The sequence below is a fragment of the Passer domesticus genome, chromosome 11, assembly GCF_036417665.1.
Source record: "Passer domesticus isolate bPasDom1 chromosome 11, bPasDom1.hap1, whole genome shotgun sequence".
NCBI lineage: Eukaryota > Metazoa > Chordata > Aves > Passeriformes > Passeridae > Passer > Passer domesticus.
Genome location: NC_087484.1, coordinates 9,760,418 through 9,781,336, shown reverse-complemented (window position 1 = coordinate 9,781,336; position 20,919 = coordinate 9,760,418). Strand labels below are relative to the sequence as shown.

General features: G+C 51.1%; 1 protein-coding gene across 1 annotated transcript; it reads left to right on the top strand.

Annotated features, from left to right (window-relative positions):
- Positions 1 to 2,161: 2,161 nt before the first annotated feature.
- Positions 2,162 to 19,453, top strand: BCL6 (BCL6 transcription repressor). The gene is made up of 10 exons (XM_064385619.1): positions 2,162 to 2,280; positions 10,862 to 10,900; positions 11,885 to 12,052; positions 13,110 to 13,331; positions 13,483 to 14,466; positions 15,076 to 15,257; positions 16,343 to 16,510; positions 17,609 to 17,739; positions 18,159 to 18,296; positions 19,162 to 19,453. Exons 3-10 carry the CDS (start codon positions 11,892 to 11,894, stop codon positions 19,303 to 19,305), a joined length of 2,130 nt encoding a protein of 709 aa, XP_064241689.1. The 5' UTR covers positions 2,162 to 2,280; positions 10,862 to 10,900; positions 11,885 to 11,891; the 3' UTR covers positions 19,306 to 19,453.
- Positions 19,454 to 20,919: the final 1,466 nt, after the last annotated feature.

Here is a 20,919-nt window from a genome sequence, read left to right as displayed (position 1 = left end):
CCCCCAAGCGGCAGCCCTCCCGCCGCCGCTGCCGGGCGTCCCGCGGGCGCGGGGCTCGCTGGGCTCCGGCTAAAGCGAAAGCGTCACACGCTGCAGAGAAATGACAAACAGAACAGAGCTGTCGCCCCCAACACCCCCTTCCTTTGGGTTTCAGTGCTGGGGGAAAAGGAAAAAAATGAGACCGAATCAAAATCCCGGAACGGAGTTGCTGCTCGCGGGTCTGTCCCTCCTTCGGTCACTCGCAGAGCCGGGAGCTCTCTCCCTGCCCCGGGCCGCACAAACCACACGGCTCCGGCTGCACCCGCTCCCTGGGAATCCCACACTGCGTTTTACCCACAGGGAAGCCGTCTCTCCAGCACATCTGTACCACCTCAAGTGTCTCGGGAGTACCATCCCTGTCTTGCCACCGGGCTATTTTTAATGACGAGCCGTGTTAGCACAAGGGCTTTCTTCCTAATTTATTACCCCCCCACCCCCGGGCCGCCCAACCTCCTTGCTTTAAAATGTTTCGGTTCAAGAGCTCAGCTGAGAAATCAAAATAAAGGCAGCACCCGGGCGCTCCGCGTCCGAGGCGGCCGCTCCGTGGGCTCCACAGGGCTGGAATCAGTAGCTCCGAGCAACTGCACCAGTGTGGAGCGAGGGCACCGTGACCTGCGGTGGTTATTCTCGTAAACAAATTTCTATTAATCACCAGGGCCCGGGAATGCCTTCACAGCCCGGAGCGTGCCTTCCCCCGCTCCCCACCAGCCCGGCCGGCAGCTCGCAGCCCGAAAACCCTTCCGGGAGAGCGGAATGAGCGATGTGAACCACCCCCGAAGCCAAGCCTTGCTGCAGGCCCCCAGGAAACAAACAGGCGAGGCGGGGGGACAGGGGCAGGGATCCCCAGATTTCCATCCGCGGAGCTGCGGCTGCACAGGGGAAGGCTGGGGTGACAGGTCCCCTCCTCGCCCGCCCTGCGGAGCCCACCCGCGACACCGACTGCGAGCCTTCGCATTATTCCCCCCTCCCACCAAAGGCCTCTGCCCAGCGAGACGCAAAAAAAGTGCAGAAATAAAATCCCTTTCCAGAAAAGCCGAAGCGATTTTGCATCCCCCAGCACAGTACAACAATTCCATACAAGCAGAATATTTATAGACTTACAGGTTATTTTGCAACAATAACAAAACAGCTACACAGAATTAACCCACCACTTGAGTGTCCTGGAAAGGAAAAGAGAACACGGATGGAAAAAAAAAAAATAAAAGAAGAAAAAAAATCATCAAAATGGTTTGTTTTTAAAGAAATAAAAAAAAAATTAAAAATAAAACCAAAAATTAATATGGGGAGCTCATGGGGAACCATCTTTAAGGAAAAAGCTTCTTTCCCCAAGAGTAAATCCCATTGGAGGCCCTGAGCCGAGTGTGGCTGTTTGCAAAATTTAATTTAAAAAAAAAAAAAAGCTGAATGAGTGAAAAAATAATTAAAGGAAAAAAGCAAAATTCCAGAACAATGCAGCTGGCTCCTGGCTTTGCTCGCTGGGTTGTTTGGTTGCTTTGGGATGTTTTTTAAGGGGGGGAGGGTGCTTTAGAAACGCAAAAGTGCCCCCCCGCCCCAGAGTAAATAAATAAAAAGAAGATAAATTATAATTAAAAACACATATATAGAGATATTAAAAAAATAAGCAAGAGGCGCATTTTTCCCCCAAGATCTCTTCGCTCGTTTTCGGAGAGGTTTGGGAGGGAAAAAAAAAAAAAAGAAAAAAGCCAAAAAAAAGCCAGAAGCGGAGGCTGGTGGTGGCAGGGGTGTGATGTGTGTTTGCACCGCCCGGAGCTGTGCCCGGGACCCCCCGTTTTCCTCTCCCGCCGCTGTCGCTGTCGCCGCCGCCGCTCGCTCCGGTCCGCGCCGCGCGCGCTGCTCCGCGCCCGCGCGCCCCCCACGTCACCGACAGCACCCGCCGCCACGTGACCCGCCGGCCGGGCGCGACCACTGCTGGAAGGGGGGAACGGGGAGGGGGATGAACGGGGGGCGACACCGTGAGACCCCCGCCGCCGCCGCGGCCCCCCCGGGGTGCGCGCCCCCACCGCGCCCAGCCCGGTGTCGGCCTCCCCGGGGGGGCGCGCGCACCGGGAGCGGCGCGGCGCCGCGGAAGGCGCGGAGGGGGGAGGTCCGTGGCCCTCCCCATGCCGAGCGCGATGGTAGAGTCCGCAGCTCAAATTCCGAGAATTGGGCTCTGTTGATTCTTAGAACTGGGGTTCTTAGAAGTGGTGATGCAAGGAGTTTCTAGGAAAGCCCGGAGACCAGGTGATTGCTGCTTCTATTGCCGCGGCCGATTTTACCCTTTAATTCTCTCGCTCGCTTTTTTTTTTTTTTTTTTTCTCTCCATTTTTTTTTCCCTCCTCTTTCCCTCCCTGCCCCGCTCCGGCGCTTGGCGCGGAGCCGCCTCTATATATTTCTACCCATTTTTTTTCCTCTCCCTCCTCATTCCTTCCCCCCCCTTTCCCGCTGCAGGTGCCCTTTATTTATTTTTTTTTTAATACTATTATTATTACCATCTCAATTTATTTTTTTTTCCTTATTTATTTATTTATTTATTTCACATACACATCCCCCCCCTTTTCCCTTGCCTGCTGTCAGGCGAGAAAAAAAAAAAACCCAGGGAAATAGGGGTGCCTGCATGTCTTTAACGCCGGGAGCGTGTACGAGGGGAGGGGAGCGGGGTGGGTGGGAGTGTCTCCCCTCGCCGTCCTCTCCCGGGGATTATCGGTTATCTGGGATTATTGGCTTTCCCGCACGCGTGACGGCCGGGTGGGGACGGGGGGACGGCGGCGGCTGCTCTCTGCACCTGCAGCCGCTCGGCGGGCGCAGGACGGCGGCGAGCGCCGGCGGCCGCCGGGCTTGTGGCGTGACTCGGGGTCCGCTCTCAATGGCTGGATCCTTCGCTCGGGGTGTGTTATTTTTCTTTGCCCTTTTTTTTTTCTTTTTTTATTTTTTTTCCTCCCTCTATTTTTTTTTTTTTCCCCTGGTGTTAGCGTGTTGTGTCGCTGTTGTCGTTCCGCCGCCGCACGAAGCCGCCGCGGAGCGGGGCTGGCGGCAGCGCGGGGGCTCGGCGGCACCGGGCACCGGCCTTTCCGCGCCGGCCCCCGTTTCTCTCCGTTTCTGTTATTAAAGCATCATTATTGCCATTCTGTCCCCGGCGCAACCGCGAAAGCGCTGGTGCGTTTTGCAACCTGTGGCGGGGCTGCGCCGTGATCTGTCAAGCCCCGGGCTAAGAGCGGGCGGTGATGGAGAAGACTTGCGGCATTTCCCTGCCCGGGGAAGGGGGGAGCCCGCGGGGAGGCTCGGCCGCCGCCGGCTGCCGGCCCCGGAGCCCCGCGGAGCGCCGGCCCGGGGCGGCGGGCACCGCGCTCGCCTCGGCGGTGCGCGCGGGGCGGCTGCCGGCCGGGAGCCCCGCCGCGGTGCAAAACTCGCGAAGGGGCAAAAGTGTACGAAGCGACTCCGAGTATCACGCGTAGGGCTGAAAATAATAATAATAACAATAACAACACCACCACCCGCGGGGAGGAGCGGGCGTCCCCCGCCGGGAGGAAGGCGGCGGGCGGGGGAAGCGGAGCGCAGCCGTGCGAGGGATGCGAGGGACGGGGTCCGGGGCGCGCTGCGTGCGGAGCCCCCCGCTGCCCCCGGCGCAGCCCTTGCCCTGTGTTTACTACCGCGGCGGACTTGGCGCGGGGACAGGCGCTCGTAAATCTGCCGGCGGCAGCCGCGGGGCTGGCCCCCGGCCACACGCTATTCCTGGAGCGAGCGGCCGCGGGGAGCCGCGCAAGCCCCGCGCCGCTGCGGCCCCGAAACCGCCGAGAGCGGCCGGGCAAGACAGAGCGCTGTTTGTTTTGGTCATTTGGGGTTTTTTTAATTGTTTTTATTAGGTGCGTGATCTTGTGTGCGCATTTTCTTCTTTTTTTTTTTTTTTTAAGCTCCCCCTCCCCCCCTTTTAAAAATAAAAGGCAAAACAAAACCGAAAAAGCCCAACTTTGTTATGAAAACTTTCGTGGTCGGACGGCAGCGACCTCTCCCGGCCGCCCCCCCCACCCCCCGCCGTTCCCCCCGCCTGTAGTTTGCAAAGTCACAATATGAAATGTTATGAAATCGCCTCTTGGGAAGGAGGGAAACAGAAAGCAAGGCGTTTGCTTAGAAAAATCCGCGGCAGCCTCTCAGATGTGCCTAAAAAGCTGCCTTTAACCCCCCTGTTGCATTTCCAGGGAAAAGGCAAATCTGGGCTTAAAGTCATGAGTCAAAATCAACAAAAACAAACCCATCCCCGGTTAGTTTTTTCCACTGACTTCAGTAGGCGCAGGATCAATGCGAAGGGAGGGAGGCTGGGGACAGACGGATGAGGCTCAGTGAGAAGCTGCTACTTTGGAGTATCTTGTCCAAATCTCTGTCTTGGGCCAAATTGCTGCTTGTGCCAGTGGAAGTGTCAGCAGGGCCGGGTTTGGGATCAGGCCCTTATTCGATCTGGGAATCTTATTGATTCCTCTCCCGAGTGTTTAAATGCTTTAAAAATTATTATTTGCCATGCTGTTTTAAGAAATTAAAGGATAAGAGCTTTAGGAGCAAATGCAGGCTCCTTCCTCCAGTCCTTGAGTGGGTCACAGTTCAAAATTGCTCTAAAAATGTTTTAGGGGAATCCTCTCTTTATATATGCACATAGAAGCAGAACCAAAGATTCTGTTATTTTCTCCTAAGGGTAGGATTGCAGGTTTAAAAACTTGCATTATAGATGGCAAACATTTTGCCCCATGAAACATATCACCAAGCCATTAAAATATTCAAAGGGTATCTAGAAATTTTCCAGAAGAATGGATTATTGAATTGTTCCAGTAAGAAAAGAGTTCATCTCTTGGTGTTCAGTTTTGATTGGCAAAACAGATCAAAGATCTCTTGAGATACATTTCAGTTCCAATTTCCAATCCCCCTCAGTTCTGACTGTCTGAGTCAATATTGGGAGAGGAAGTGGAGGTTAACTGGTTAGTTATTATTGCGAAGGAAGAAGTTGGAATGAGAAGTGATTCTTACAAATCCCACCCCAAAAACAAAGCAAAAAAAAAAAAAGAAATCCATCAAAAGGCTTTGTGACACTTTTTAGACATCCCTGTTTGCAGTGCAGGGAGGATTCAGCCGGCTGTTGGATGGTACAAAAATAAACCTAACAGAAACATTAAGTTTCTCAAAACAAGGCTGGAAAAGCTCATAAAAATAATGTCGCTCAGATGCGTTTTAAGAGAAACAGAATTACATCGACAAAATTATATGTTTTCCAGGTTTGGTTGGGGTGTTTTATTTTCCAAGGGGAAAAATCGCTCCTGCAGCAAAGCGAACTGGTGCCATCTAGTGTCACCTCCCGCCGCTCCGCGCGGGGCTGGCGGGGCCGAGCCTCGGGAGAGTGGGAACATGTTTATTAACTGCTCGTTAAAAAAAGAAAAAAAAAATGCTTGCCAGCTTGGAGGAAGGTGGCAGAGGAAACTCTGGATGCCACTGAACTTACTTAAGGAGCCTAATTGGAAACAACCGAGTGCTTATTAAAGTCACTGACATTTCCATATGGAGTTCTCTCTGGGTCTGGTCATGAAATCACATGTGAAAATCTTTCCGAGTTGTGGTGTTAATCTGCCCTTGAATTTTTGCCTAATTTAGGATGTATTGTAAAGCTATGCTTTTTTTCTATTTTTTTCCCCCTTGGGCAGGGAAAGCTTTCAGTGTCCAGCTGCAGCAGCCCAATATGAATTTGTAGGAATAGTGTTTGGATTTGGAGCACTTTTTTTTTTTTCTTAGTAAACAGTAATGTTATCCTCAAAACCCCATACAAATACAAGTGGTAAAACTTTGTGTGCCAGTCCTGTGTGGTAGGACTGTCCTCTCACTTTATTTCTCCATGAAAAATAAAACCTTTTTACAAAGTCTATAGATTAATAAAATGAAGCTCTAATCAGTAGATGCATTTCTCAGTGTGCAATTTGTGTACCTTCATATATTTATTGTGTTAAGGTTGAAGAAGTGTTTCATGCCTGGTTTAGTCTGTATGCTGCAATACCTGCGCTGGGAACTTCACTCAAAGAGCTTTTTTACTGGTTCAGCTGGAGCCTGAAATGTTGTTTTCATTTTTCTGAGAAGTTGGTAAAATCTAAATTTGGTGGAAGATTGCTTGTGTGCTCATAACCTCTTGCTCCATTTTATAGTAGCATGGGAGTCTATAAACGGGTGCCTTGTATGCCGAGTGCCTGTATTCTTCTCTAGATCTATTTTTAAACCATTCTTCTGTTTGGCAAAAAGTGACACTTGGTTTCCATGTTTACAGCAGGCATTGGCAAACCTCAGGAGTTCACAGTTTGCAGTTTGGTTAGATCAGTATCCAAAAGTCAGCAACTGACCAGTAAGCTCCTTCAGACTGCAAATTTAGACTGCAAATGTAGTCCTCCTTTTTCCTTCTTTTTTTCTTTTTAAAATCCAAGCTAGATCTTATTTGTTAACATCGCTGCAGGATGCTGGCAGCCAAAAGACACACACCCCTAAACTGGAGCAAGCGTGTAGTCCTTAGGACTGCTTTAAAACCCCAGTAATCTCAGTGGAGCTTCCCATTTAAACCAGAGAGAGAACTAGGAGCATTTGGGAGAGGGGTAGGAATTTTTTGATCTATATTGTTTTCCTTCCCCTCTTTCTCCTGCCTTTGGGCTGTATGCTGGGTATCCATGGGGAATGTTGGACCCCTTTTATGGAGGAGAGAGCTTGAGACAAGCGCACTGCAGGACAGGGGGCTCTGAACAGGTCCTGAAGGACTAGATACCCTTTGAAATTCACCTCCTTAAATCTGTTTGGCTAAATATAGGGGCAAGAGGGTGTCTCTACCCTGGCCAAGGCACCCCAAGCTGTGCATGTGTCTCATCCCACCCAGGCGGGATGCCAGAGCAGTTCCTTACTGCCAGAAGGAGCTGTGCCACCCTCAGCCCCAGGAGCACAGAGACAGGGAGGGTCAGGTGCCAGCTGATAATTTTCTGTCCCAGTGCAGGGTAGGGATGATCAGACACCTCCTTGGAGCCCAGCGGGGCCAGGGACCCAGCTCAGCTGTGGGGACACCCGGCTCCAGCTGCACCCTGTGCTCGGTCGGCGCCTTGGTGCAGGGCTCAGTGTTGGCAGGGCACGGAGTCCATCTTCTGTTCTCTGGAGTAGCTCCCTAGATTTCAGCCAGGACACATGGTTCCTGCCTTCCCTTGAAAAATTAATGTGCCAGATTGCTTGGGGTCGTTTGAAATGCTGAGGAAGGCTCGACTCCTTGCTTCCCAAGGGCATGCACTGCCTCTGCCTCACAGCCAGAGCTTGGCTCCATAGAGGGCAGGGGAGTCCTCTTTAGTAGGAAAACATTGGAGGCAGTTTTAGCGTGCTTATCCCCTCCCTCCTCTGCATTTTCTTCTGCAAAGACCAAAACAATGTGAGACTTGAGCTGGGCCAGCTTTCAAGGGCAATCCTTTAAACCCTCTTTTGAAGTATGAACTATAAAGTTCCCTGCGGCGCTCGAGAAAATATGCAGTTTTCCTGGTTCCAAATGCTGATAATAAACCCGTCCAGATAATGCATTGCATTTCCTAGAAACATTTGTTTGCTGGCAGGAAATTGGATCAGATTGAGACCGCTCGATAGAGCGAGTGCGATCCGCTCACGGAAGGGTACGGGTGGAAAATACGACAGGGCTTGCCCTGGTGATGCTGCTTTTGATCTGTGCTGACACCGTGGACTTCTCTCAGTCTCTTCTTGGGTTATTATTAACCCAGCCACGTTTTGGCCTAGACACTAATCAGAAGCTACTAAACTAATAAAACTGCTGTGACAACTAAAGGACGCTCAGTGCCCCTGGATTGCATGGTATCAGAAAGCTGAGCTGGGCACTCACACACCCACAGCCAAAAGCATCTTCTTCACCGTGGCATGTGGCACCCATGGCTTTGCTGGGGCAGCCACCCACACCCCACCTCATTTTCTTGGTTGTCCCCCTGATCCCTGTTCAGGAGAAAGCAGGCATTCCTTGGCAGGGTGGAGAGGCAGCTGGCAGCACGCCCTGGCAGGCAGTAGGGATGTTCCCATGGGGCTGGGACCCTGCAGGGTGCGGGGACTGGGGAGGAGGAGGGCAGGATGGAGCTTCCCCTGGGCGGGCAGTTTCAGAACACTGTGTGGGATGAGACTGTGGGGAAGGAAGATTTCACCCAGTCACCCCTGTAAGGTGATGTGAGTGAGTCGGCGCTGCAGGCTCTGGAGGGGTAGGAGATTGGGGCCCAGGGAGGGGGAGTGTTTGATGCCCTCCTCCCTGCATGTGCGACTGGGGGTGGGAGAAGGGTTAAGACCATGGGGTATCACCATGTAAAGAAGGCTGGAGGAGCAAGGAGTTCCCCCCTGTGCACAGAGTGGGAGGAGGATGAATGAAAAGGGAGAGTAGACCAATGGAGAGGCATGGCAGAAAAATGGATTGGAAGTCTCTGGTTCTCCCCTCTGCCCCAGGGTAAGTGAGCAAAGAGGGTCTCCCCTTTGCCTGGGGTTGAGCTGAAAAAGGTTCCCCCACACGAAGGTACACCCTCCCTGTGCTCACAGAGCTGCAGGGAAGGCAGAGCCAGCTCTGGGCTCCTTTCCAGGAATGGGTTTTCTCGGGGTGGTGCCGGCAGGGAAGGGCTGTTCCCTGAACCGCTGGGGCAGACCCATTGCCTTCCTGGAAGGCAGCAGCAGTGACTGTCCCGTGTGGCCACCTCTGAAATGGGCCCTGTGCCCTTTCCAGACCTTCCTCTATGGGCACAGCCAGCCCTGGCACACAGCCTCGAGCACTGCCAGAGAGCCCACACCTGCAAGGTACCGGACAGGAAAACTGGAGGGGAGGGGGCGGTGGGGTGGGGATGATGCTCTGGCCTGGCTGAGCCTGGAGGAGCCTCGTGGGATTTGAGGGGGGTTCAGATGGCAAAGACCATGCTTGGTTGCAGTGGTTTTTTTCTGCTCCCTATCGCTGGTCTCAGGTCCTTGTTGCCATCCTGTTCTCTCTGGTCTGAGAGAACCCTCCCATGCTGGGGTACAGAGCTAGTGCTGTGCAGGGACTGGAAGGGGCAGGGTTAACCCAGCTCAGCACAGCCAGAGGAAGGAAAGTCCCTTTCCCTTTGCATGCCCACATCCTGCAGCCAGGAGCTGCCTGGGATGCACCTGCCCAGCTCTTGGGGCTGTGGATGTTGCAGCAGCACTGTGCTGGGAGGGATAACTTGGAAGGGTGGGGAAGGGGGCTGTGCTGGGGTCCAGCTCCGGGAGAGAAGCTGGGTGTCCCCCTGGCAGTGCTGTGTCCTCGCCGTGGATAAGGGGATTTGGCGACATTAGCAGCTTCTCACATGATGCTCAGGGGTACAGAGTTCATCTGGCTGTTTGTAGCTTTGTTGGTTTACAAGAGGGTCACCTCCTCACCTCTGTGACACTGATGTGGCTCCCCAGAGCCTGGCAGAGTATGTCTGCCACTGTGGCTGAGGTTGGGGTGCCAACCAGCTGCCCCAAGCACACACATCTGCTCATGTGGGCACAGGGATGTGCACTGGGCTCCCTGCAGAACACTCTGAGTCCCTTGGCTTGCAATTGACAGTAGTGAGCGGCTGGCAGTGAGCGTACAGAAAGGTCAGAGTCTGCAGTATTTGGGAAATGAGTCACTTTTTGTATGTGCATAAAGTTTTAAGCTATCCAGGCTCAGAGCAGCTCTGAAGATTTGTGTTTGATGGCTGGAATAAAGCTGTAAGACACCCTCTGGGTTTTGTGCGTGATACCTTGCCTTAAATCTCATCTCTTCATCTCAGTGGCTCTGGGAATGGGAGGGGATCTTGGGCTCCAGGCCTGCACATCTCCTGCATGGGAGAGGGGAGGCAACACTTGACAATCCCTTGTCTCACAGGGATTATTGTGCTTCCTGCAGTCTTAACAGTCTAGGGGTTGGTCCTCAAAATGGTGTGATGAAGGTCTTGGGGTTTGTTGGCTCACTTCTTTATTGTGCTTCTACCTGCTGAGGCAACTCTCTGAGGACATTCTTCCTGCACTGGTGCCAAGTCAATTGGGTTTGGTTTAAGTGAATTTTGGAGGATTAGTATGAGTTCTGCAAGGCAATTAATTCCTGGGTTTCCTTGCTATTCTGTCACAGCTACATTGCTGGGTGAAGCCAGTGCCTGGAGACACAGCTTGTGGTTTAAGGGAAGGCTTTGGCAGCAGCATGGGGAAGGGACATTTGTTCTGCATCCTTATTGTCTCCACCACCGGCTTCCTATGCAGTCCTGGCCAAGTCACGTTGGTACTTACACCTATATCCTCCCAAATCTGTTGAGCAATCCCATCCCAGGGCGTTTTCACCCATGGCTGGAGCATGTGGGTTTCTGAGTAGAGTGGCAGCAGATGTTTGTGTGTATGTCATACCTGTTAACAAGGTGCTGGGAGTATGGCATGGGTCTTGAATGTGGCACCAGACTGGAATTCAGTTTTGGCAGGGGAAGAGTTATCTCCAAAAGAAGTGGTGAGAAAATTCTCGCTTGACTTCCCTTCCCCACCTGCCTTTAAGTTCCTGAGTCATGGAAATGAAAATCTCCTTGGCATCCGCCCATGGTTTGGGCTAGAGGGTGTGGAAGAAGCTATGATTGGATTCTCAAAGCCTGTGATTGTGATAAGAACGTACTGTACCGGAAGAAACAAATGTTAACCTTACTGGAGAGTAGAAGGTTTGTTATCTCTAGCTCTTATCCAACTGATACTTGAGCGAAATAGCAGCCTTGTGACCTGCCATGGCCAATTCATAATTACCAGCTAATGTGGTGTTTGTTTTCTTGTGATTTATTTGTAGGTTTGAAAGAAACTTTTGGACTGTGAATTGAGGCATTGGGTATGTAAATTTAAATTTTGTGTTTTCCCTCCTAATCTGTCTCCCCCTTTCCTTAATGCAGTGTTTCCTTAGACTCATCTGGCTTTTGGTTTTGGGAGAGCAGCTGCTCTGTAGAAACTACTGTGCCACAGGGGAAGGAGGAGTCAGGATTATGGGAGGGGATTGATCATAGGAGAATTTAACACCAAAGATGCATTTCAGCCCAAACCTCAGGGAGACACGGGCCATCCTGGGTGCTGCTTGGGAGGACACCTCTGAGATGTGTCAACAGGTGTTGTGTTGGGAGAAGGCTTCATATTCCTCGACTAACCCAAACCTTGCTCATGGGCCATGGTGTGGGTAGCAGCCCAGCAGGTTAGATGAGTTCTACTCCTCACCAGTTAATTGGGAAACTGTGGACAGGTCTTCTCCGGAGTGACCACCACTTGGGAGCAGGAAAGTAGGGTGAGGGCTGGTATTCCACTGTGGGCTGGATTTTCCAGATGTTGAAATCATTCAACTTCATTTGAGACCTTAAGGCTTGTTTTGATTCCTGTGGCTGGATTTGCAGCCAGACATCACACAGGTGAGGAGGATGGCTCCTGAGGGAGTTTGGAAGGCTAGAAGCTTCTAATGTTGGAAACATTATGGAGATGAACCTGAGTGGGCGGAGTGGACTGGGGTGGGGCTGCCATGGGTGAGGCAGGGAGAAAGAGGAGATGGTTGGCTAATCATCAGGAGGGTCTGATTGCCTTCACCCACCAGCTTGATGGGTGAGATGAGACGTGCCAGGTCTTGCTGTCAGGAGACCAGGGACCTCACTAGGCAAAAGCTTGGTGTGGTGCAGGACTGTTTGCCTTGGGACCGAGGAGCTGGTGCTGCCCCTAGCAGGAGCAATTGGCCATCTGAGCATGTTCCAGAGCAGCAGCCGTCTCTTCCCTGGGTTTAGGGCACGTGCCTGGTTGTTCTCCATTCTCATCTTGCCCTGATGCTTCTGTCTCCCAGACTCAAGATGGCCTCGCCGGCAGACAGCTGCATCCAGTTCACGCGCCACGCGAGCGACGTCCTCCTCAATCTCAACCGCCTTAGAAGCCGGGATATCTTGACCGATGTTGTCATCATCGTGAACCGAGAGCAGTTCCGAGCCCACAAAACAGTTCTGATGGCCTGCAGGTGAGAACAGGGTCCTTCCCTGGCTCCCTCCTTGCTCCTTCAGCCTTTGGCCTCCAGAAGCACTGCTGCAGTCCTGTGGGGGCTCGTGGGATTCACAGAGGCAGAGAAACAGAACTGAAAGGGGCTGCCAAGAAATTTGTACCTGTAATGGGATTAGAGCTGAGTCTGCTTCCCTCCAGTGTGCTGCCCTCACCTCTCTCCTTGTGTACCCACATCTGCCCACACACAGCCCATGGAGACCAGCAGGAGCACAGCAGCTGTGAGGCACATCCCTGAAGGCAAAGCACAAATGTGCCACAGGGACAGGAGAGGAGAGAGAGGGCTGGATGTTCACTGGGGTGAATGAGTCTTCTGTGACCAAGGTGTCCCCTGCCACTGCTATTTTTAGAGCTATTCCTCCCTGGCTTCCAGACTGCTGGCTGCACCCACCTTTGTTGATTAATTTTTTTTTTCTTTTTTAAGCCTGATGGGGTCTGAAATCCCTTTCCAGCTCCTAAGATTGCTGGAATTGCTTCCCAATGAATGCTAATTAATATCCCATCATTGCCCAGTTGAATTACAGCAAATGCCTTCCAGGTTCTCTTGCTGACATGGTGTAAAGATTTCAAAAAGCTGAGCTTTGACTATTAAAATGTCTGAAAAATGTTTTGCCAACATTTCTCCTTATTTTGTTTTTCTGGTTTAAAACTGTGTGGAAGCCCCGAGAGGCTTCTGAAAGAAATGAGTCATAGTGGAAGGGGGATGGTGGTAAGAATAACAATGGAAAAAAACCAAAAAAGCTGGGGAATTACTAAATGGAGGCAGTGGGGAGTTGTTGAGCAGGTGAGATCTAAAAGCAGGCTGTTCCAGTTGGGAAAAGTGCAGCGCAGAAGACGCTTACTAAGCTGAGAAACCAAGCTTGATAATAAGGGGGAAGCTCAGGGAATTCTGTAATTGCCTCCTCCTCCTCCCTTCCCATTCATGAACCCACTCTGTACTCAGGGATTTCCTACAAATTCTCCTTTTTTTCCTTTGAATTGTCATAACACTTGTCCTCTCTACTGTCTACCCTCTGCAGTGGCCTCTTCTACAGCATCTTCACTGACCAGCTCAAGTGCAACTTGAATGTTATCAACCTGGATCCTGAAATTAACCCTGAGGGGTTTTGCATCCTCTTGGACTTCATGTACACCTCCCGCCTGAACTTGAGGGAGAACAATATCATGGCTGTGATGGCCACAGCACTCTACCTGCAGATGGAGCACGTGGTTGACACCTGCCGAAGGTTTGTCAAGTCTAGGTGAGTGCAGTTGGTGAGGTTTGAAGAGCCTGGGACTGTGTGTTTGGTTGGGCAGGGGAAGAACTGACAAAGTGTCTGCAAATGTATCTTTAACAGCTGAAAATGACTTTCTCTCCCTCTTAAACAATTGCTTTGTTTTCCCCGATTCCAGTGAAGCAGAGATGGTGTCTGCTGTGAAGACCCCAAGGGAAGAGTTTTTGGCAGGACGGATGCTGGGCCACCCAGAGGTGATGGCTTATCGGAGCAGAGATGTCTCAGAGAATGGCATGCCTCTTCAAAACGGCTCCCTCTGCAACGGGAGGGCCTTCGCACCTGGCTTGATCAACAGTTTGTCTGGATCCCCCATTTCCTACCATGGATACAGCCCTCTCCCTCTAAATAGCTTCCTAGTGGATGATGAGTTGCGGGAGATGAGGATGCCTCTCTCTGAACTCTCAAGGGCGGGTGCCTTCCCCAAGGAGAGGATCCTGCCGTGCGACAGCTCCAGGACAATCCCCACCGAGTACGTGAGAACCATTACCGACATCTCTGCCAACATGTGCCACGCCACCATCTATGCTCCAAAAGAAGGTGCTGCTGAAGAAGCCAGGAGTGACATGCACTACAGCGTGGCTTCTGGGCCCAAACCTGTCATCCCTTCAGTCCGGAACAACCCCTACTTCCCTTGCGATAAAGTGGCCAAAGAGGAGGAGCGGACCTCTTCAGAGGATGAGATCAGCCAGCACTTTGAGCCCACCAACACACCCCTGGACCGCAAGGGACTCATCAGCCCTCAGAGCCCACAGAAGTCAGACTGCCAGCCCAACTCACCAACTGAGTCCAGCAGCAGCAAGAATGCCCGTATCGGCCAGAACTCCAGCTCCCTCTTCACCAAGAGCCCCACAGACCCCAAAGCCTGCAACTGGAAGAAGTACAAGTTCATTGTCCTCAACTCTCTCAACCAGAACACCAAGCAAGACAGCGCTGACCAGAACGAGATGGGAACCCTCTCTCCTCGCACCTACGTGCCCATGTCCACTTGCCAGCAGTCCATGGAGCCGGAGCATCTCAATGTGCAATCCCCCACCAAGATAAGCGTGAATGGTGAAGACTCTACAATCCCACAAGCGAGCAGACTCAACAATATTGTTAACAGGTGAGAAGATTTCCACCCCCCATGCCCCTCCCCTCTGAGAAAGAGGACTTCCTGCATTGTTGGTGAGGGTTTGGGAGTGTGAAATATCTGTTGCATTGGGCTGGGAAGTCCAGTCATGAGCAGATGAAATCCCCTGCATTCAGTGGAGGGCTGCCAGTGACATTGAGTGCCTGCTGTCCCGACTGTAGTGCTGCCAGTGAGGACTGGCAAAGGAACTGGGAACGTTGGGTTGTGAATCCATGGGTAACTTTAGCAGCTCTGGATGATTTCTGGAGCCTGGATTTGCCTAGTCTGTGTTTCAACCAGTCTCCCTATGCTTCAAGTTTTTTGTTGGCTGTAAGCACTAGAATGGCCAAAGCATGAGGGAACAATATGCTGTCCTCTGAACCTGGGTGTTCCTAAAGATATTTGAGGTAATTTGGTGATGGACATTTGAAGGTTTGAAGCTTAAGGACCTGTTATTGATCAGGGCTATGCTGTGCAGCTCACCACAAAAATGTCCCCATAAAACGTGTCTGTCCCTTGTGTTGGGAGGGGTGCAAACACCCTCGGTATCTGGAGCACAGCAAGGGCCTTCTCACAGCTGTTTATGCTGCTCTCCTTCCACAGGTCCCGGGATGGGTCCCCTCGGAGCAGCGAAGGGCAGTCCCCACTGTACATGCATTCATCGAAGTGCAGCTCCTGTGGCTGCCAGTCCCCACAACATACTGAGATGTGCCTTCATACCCCTGGCTCAAACTTTGGAGAAGAGATGGGGGAAACCCAGTCTGAGTACTCTGACTCCAGCTGTGGTGAGTCTTGCATCTTTGATTGTCTTTTTCATCCAGCAGCTGGGGGGCTGTGCAACGTAGGGACCATCACTGACTGCCCTGTGATCAAACACACAGTCAGATCTGTCCCAGATGCTGGTGGATCCCACAGTGCTTTACAGCCCCCTCTTAACTGTCTGCCCAGCTGTGTGCATGCATATGAGGGACACATGCACATGGGAATTGCTGCCTTCCTCCCCTTCCCCAGCACCATCCAGATACGTTGTGCAGGGAGGTAGTCACCTGCTGCAAACCTAGCAGGTAAGGACAGGAAACAAGTGCACCCCACCCCACCAGAGCCACAGGAGAACAAGCCTGACAGATGTAATGACCATAATGGGGATTGGGCAAGCTGGCATGTCTCATGCATCCGTCATGATATCTTTATTATCAGGGAGCCCAGTGTGCACATCTGGGGAAATGCAGATAATGAGCCTTGCAATCTTGTTACAAAACCCCACAAGCCCAAAGACAGGTATCTGTGCACTCATCTGCCTGTAGCTCAGGGAGGGGGAATGCAGCATTGCTACCTGTAGTGTGGGCAGAGATCCAAGGAGGGAACCTCACTGTGGTAACACTCAACACATGTAAGAGTTGGGCATCCTCCTACTGGGGGAGCCTTCCTTGTGGTTTGGGTGATGATCATCTTTCCAAGCTCAAGGCAGGAAAGGTTAAAAGACCTCTGAAGGTGCAGGAGTTGCTCCAGAGCTGAGCATCCTTCAGAGGATGCCTGATATCTTGAGAGCTTTCATGGACCTCTCTGGAAGATGTCCAGACGACATGCTGGCTTCTTGGAAGCAGCCTGTGTGTCACTAAAGGAGAGAGAAAGCTCTAAACTAGAGCTCGTGATGGCTTTGCTCTCAAGCCATGCATGTTGTCTCTGTGTGCACAAGGCCAGGAGGTAACAGCACAGTGCAAGCACAGCTGGACGTGAACACCTGCACTTGGCTGCTTGTCCAACACTTGCTCTGGCTGCCCCTCTCCTCCACCCCAAATCCATCCCATAGCCTATCAAGAAGGTGACTCATGCACTGTCCAGCTGATTGCTCCTCTCTCTGCCCTCCCAGAGAATGGAGCCTTCTTCTGCAACGAGTGCGACTGCCGGTTCTCCGAGGAGGCCTCTCTCAAGAGACATTCTCTGCAAGTGCACAGTGACAAGCCCTACAAGTGTGACCGCTGCCAGGCCTCCTTTCGCTACAAGGGGAACCTCGCCAGCCACAAAACCGTCCACACAGGTGCAGTGATGGCTCTGGGGACAGCTTTGGGGAGGCTGTGGGTTGGTGAGCATGTGGGTGTTTATGGCTTTGGGTTTGTGCCTGGTGCAGCATCCTCTACCCTGTGTCACAAGCTGTCCCTGATGGGAAGAGCAGGGTGCTTTATTTGGCACTGCCAGAGAGCCCTTGGCCAGAGCACCAAACCTGGGAATGAGGGAGATACCTGCCCTTGCAGCAGGGCTGGAACAAAACTTCCTTTGCTATAAAGCACTAGGCACCGCTGTTTTATAAAGGTGTCGTGCAAAATTCATAACTGGGAGCAAATGCATAGCCTCCAGGTAACTTTGTGGTAGACTTAAGCAAAAAAAAAAAAAAAAGAGATTAAAAATAGTTGAAAGAACATTTAGAGAGAAGTCTGAGATTTATTTTTACCTCCTAGAAATCCAGGTCACATCTAGCTTGGCATAAACTCTGCTGATAGGAAAATCTGTGAATGGATGGACTCTGTGAATCAGCACAATGAAAGCTGAGAAAGGAAGAGGATATTAAGGGTTTAGTCATTTGCTGACAAACCTAGGGCTTATTTTATTTCATGCTTTTAATACTTAACATATCAACAGCCAGTTCACAAGCTGGGGAAGGGAAGTCTGGGCTGATGACTCTCTGCTGCTGCACTGAATTAGACCCAAATTCTCACAGTCTCAGCTGAGCTCCAGGAGGGCTGTGCAGGGACCTGAGACAGCACAAGTACCAGGGCAGTGTTCAAGGGTGCTTACTGACAGCTGTAGGGAGATGTAGGTGCCAGCTGCTGTCACAGGGTCAGGAGGAATGATGCTGTTAATCCTTGCTGGCAGAGCTGCCTGACTTCCTGTCTTGCCCTGAAAGTTGCAGCTCCCTATCCAAAACAGAAAAGCTACCTCCTGAACTCACCCTGCCCTGTAGACACCTTGCCCAATGCTGCTTGTCCACAGCCATCTCCAAAAGGAACAGGAGTCAGGGCTAGTGCTTCATGCCATGGGGTCTGGCACCTGAAGGGACTCAACCCTGGGGAGCACCGTGGATCCTGGGTGCTGAGCACACCTGTAGCTAATCCCTCACCCTTTCTTTTGGGCTCTGCAGGAGAGAAGCCGTACCGCTGCAACATCTGCGGGGCGCAGTTCAACCGACCAGCCAACCTGAAAACCCACACACGCATCCACTCTGGGGAGAAACCCTACAAGTGTGAGACTTGTGGGGCCAGATTTGTCCAGGTGCGTGCAGCCTCTGGGACCCGCAGTGCCTGGGGAGGTGGGATATGGTTAGATCTGCCCAAGGCTGGCAGATCTTCACCACCCAGACTGGTGATGCCTCATGGCAGAGAGGAAGGTGATGATGGGTCAGCTTTCTACCTTGGGCAGCTCTTCCCATGGTGTTGTAGGATAAATAAGGACCTTAAAGTCCGAGGGGGACAGTTTGGCTTAGTAAGGAAGCCTGACTGCTGGTTGTGGCTATTCTGCTTCATTTTGTCTTAAGGACTGGAGGTACCAAAGCTCACACCCTGACTCCCACCTATAACCCAATAGATCAAAAAAGCTGTGTGGGCAGAACCCCTTTCCCAGAGGGATACCCTTGCTCCCAGTGGGATGCCATCCTCCCTGGGGCTGTTCTGACCCAGAGCTGCTCTCTGCAGGTGGCCCACCTGCGTGCTCACGTGCTCATTCACACCGGGGAGAAGCCGTACCCCTGTGAGATCTGCGGCACACGCTTCCGGCACCTGCAGACCCTCAAAAGTCACCTTCGAATCCACACAGGAGAGAAACCATACCATGTGAGTGGCCCTGCTTTTTTTGGTGGTGGGGAATCTCAGCTTAGGCTGGGGAACAATGCTGCCAGGGCTGGGAAGACACAAGGGCATTTGCACAGGCTGGTTGCTGCATCCCAATGCCCTTTGCCAGCCTCATGAGGCCCCACACGAAGGTCACATCCCTGCTTCTCGTGCCCCATTTCCCTCCCGGGCATTAGCTGATGCTGATGTGGTATTTTTTCAGGCGTGGCTGTGTTGGAAACACTGACATGCAGCCCAAGCTGGGTACATCTTAGTTGCTCTTTTCTTCCACCCCATCTGGAAGAAGGTCACACGTCTTCAAATAGCTGTGGCTTAAATTACAGCTGCCTGTGGTGTGTGGGGATGGGGGAAAGGAGCAGAGTGCCTGGCCTGAGCTCCCCTCTGATGGTGATAATCACACCCAGCAAGCAGTATGCCCTGCCTTGCTTGCAGCCCTATGGGCTCCCAGCTCTTTGCTGGGGCTTTCCTGGCTTCCGCCATCTGCTTTAGAAAGGGAATCCAAGAAGGGGATGATATCCAAACATCCTGGAGCCATTCAGCTCAGCAGAAGTCAAAAGCAGCTCCAGAAATAGCCCTGTAGCTGGTTTGATCACCTAGACATGGAGCTTGGTGCTATGTCCATCAAAGCCAGAGCCATCTCCTGAGGGGCTTTGCCCTTTGTGCATCCCATAAACCAATATATGCTGCTGATAGCCTGGGATGGGGTGCTGCTCCTCCCACTTTTCCCCTCGTCCACCTGTACAGTGGGTGCAGTGTCCTGGGGCCTCTGGTGGAGCGTGCCCTGAGGGGAGGACATGTCCTCTGCCACGGCGTTTGACACCCTCTCTCTTTGCCTGTCGCCCCGCAGTGTGAGAAGTGCAACCTGCATTTCCGCCACAAAAGCCAGCTGCGGCTGCACCTGCGGCAGAAGCACGGGGCCATCACCAACACCAAGGTGCAGTACCGCATCTCGGCCAGCGAGGCGCCTCCCGAGCTCCCCAAGGCCTGCTGAAGGCACCGGATTTCCCTGGAGGAGGTCGTCTGGTGGGGCATGGCGGGGAGAAGCTGTCCAAAGGATGCTTGCAACACTTTAAAAGAGAAAAAAAAAAAAAAAAAGAGAGAGAGAAAAAATATTCATCACATGATGGAGTGCCTCTAAACCCATAGTACAGATAGGTGGAAAAACATTAGAAATTTAAAAAAAAAAATTACAAATACACGGGTTTTATTTTTCCCAGTTATGTGAAACAAAAAGAAAAAATAAAATTATTCAGATCTTACTGTATATAAAACATAAAAAAAATTTAAAATAGTCATTTTAAATGTCTGTGCAGTGGAGTGTTGATAAACTCTGGAGTCTAACCTTCACAGCCTTTGCCGTTTGAAGATGAGGAATGTAATGTTGATTTATGGGAACAGATTTTTTTCTTTTGTATGCAAAATGTGTGTTCTTTTAAAGAGAAAGTATGCTATTAAAGAGAGGGCTTTAACTTTTTTAACCAAAGGTGAAGGAATCTATGGCAGAGTTGTAAATATATATAGATATAAATATATAAATATATATATAAAATAAATATATATAGACCTTTAAAAAAGCTATATTAAAAATATATAAAATGCATTAAAGGCTCAGTTGGACTCTGCAGGCAGAAGCCACTCTGAGAATCTTTATTATGATAGAGCACTTAAGGAGATATTTTAAAGTATTGCATCTGTACAAGTAAGAAAATATTTTGTCTAAATGCATCAGTGTATTTGTATTTTTTTGCAAGTGAAGGTTTACAATTTACAAAAAAGTGTGTATTAAACCAACAAAGCTGCAGAAGGAATTTAAAATAATAATAAAGTGTAATTTTTTTGTTCTAGTTCTCAGTCTGTATATATGTAAAATGTGGTTTCGCACGGTGCCTTTCTTTTCAATGGAAGTTTTCAGTGTATGGACTATATTGAGCTCAGTTTTTTCAAGGTACAGCCTGATGTTGCAAAAGGAGTTTTGGTGGAACTCTTAAGTGGGAGAATGTTTTATTTTTTTTTTGTTTTGGATTTTTTTTTTGTCTTATTTTACATGCTTGTGTTATAAACAATCTCGGGAGACAGGGTTTGGGCTGTGTCTAAACTGCATTAATGCGTTCTGTAAAATATAGCTGTACAAATAAAAGAATAAAATGAAGAAAAGTGATGTATGCTGGAGTGAGAGGTCTGTTCTTGTCTGTCCTTCTCCTTAAGCACCTTGAAGCCTGGCTGGTGCCTGGGAAGGGGCTGAGCATGCTGAGCCCGGGTGTGAGCCCTTGGCTCGGTGTGGCTCTGGCAGGGCCTCTTGCAGCCTTGAGTGAAGGCAGTCTCTGGCAGGAGCAAGACTCAACTTTGCTCAGGATCCTGGTTGCGACTGTGCCACCCCCTTGGTGCTTTCTGCATTGGCACTGAGTAGCCAGTGGGAACAGGGCAGAGCCTGGGAGAAACCTTTGCTAACCAGCCCAGGGACAGCTCCAGATGGCTGAGTAGTTATTTATATTTCCTGGAATACAGTGTAGTTGCCAGAATTGCTCAGGGAAGATGACTGCCTGCTGCTCCTCTCTTCTCAGAGCCTGGGATGGGGGGGCTGCTGTTCTGCCTGCCTTGTGGGATG

Excerpts from the sequence above, each read along its gene's own strand:
- BCL6 (XM_064385619.1), top strand. The coding sequence starts at position 11,892 with ATGGCCTCGCCGGCAGACAGCTGCATCCAGTTCACGCGCCACGCGAGC. Across the intron at positions 17,740-18,158 it reads GTGGGGCCAGATTTGTCCAG|GTGGCCCACCTGCGTGCTCA; the intron begins GTGCGTGCAGCC and ends TGCTCTCTGCAG. Across the intron at positions 18,297-19,161 it reads CAGGAGAGAAACCATACCAT|TGTGAGAAGTGCAACCTGCA; the intron begins GTGAGTGGCCCT and ends GTCGCCCCGCAG.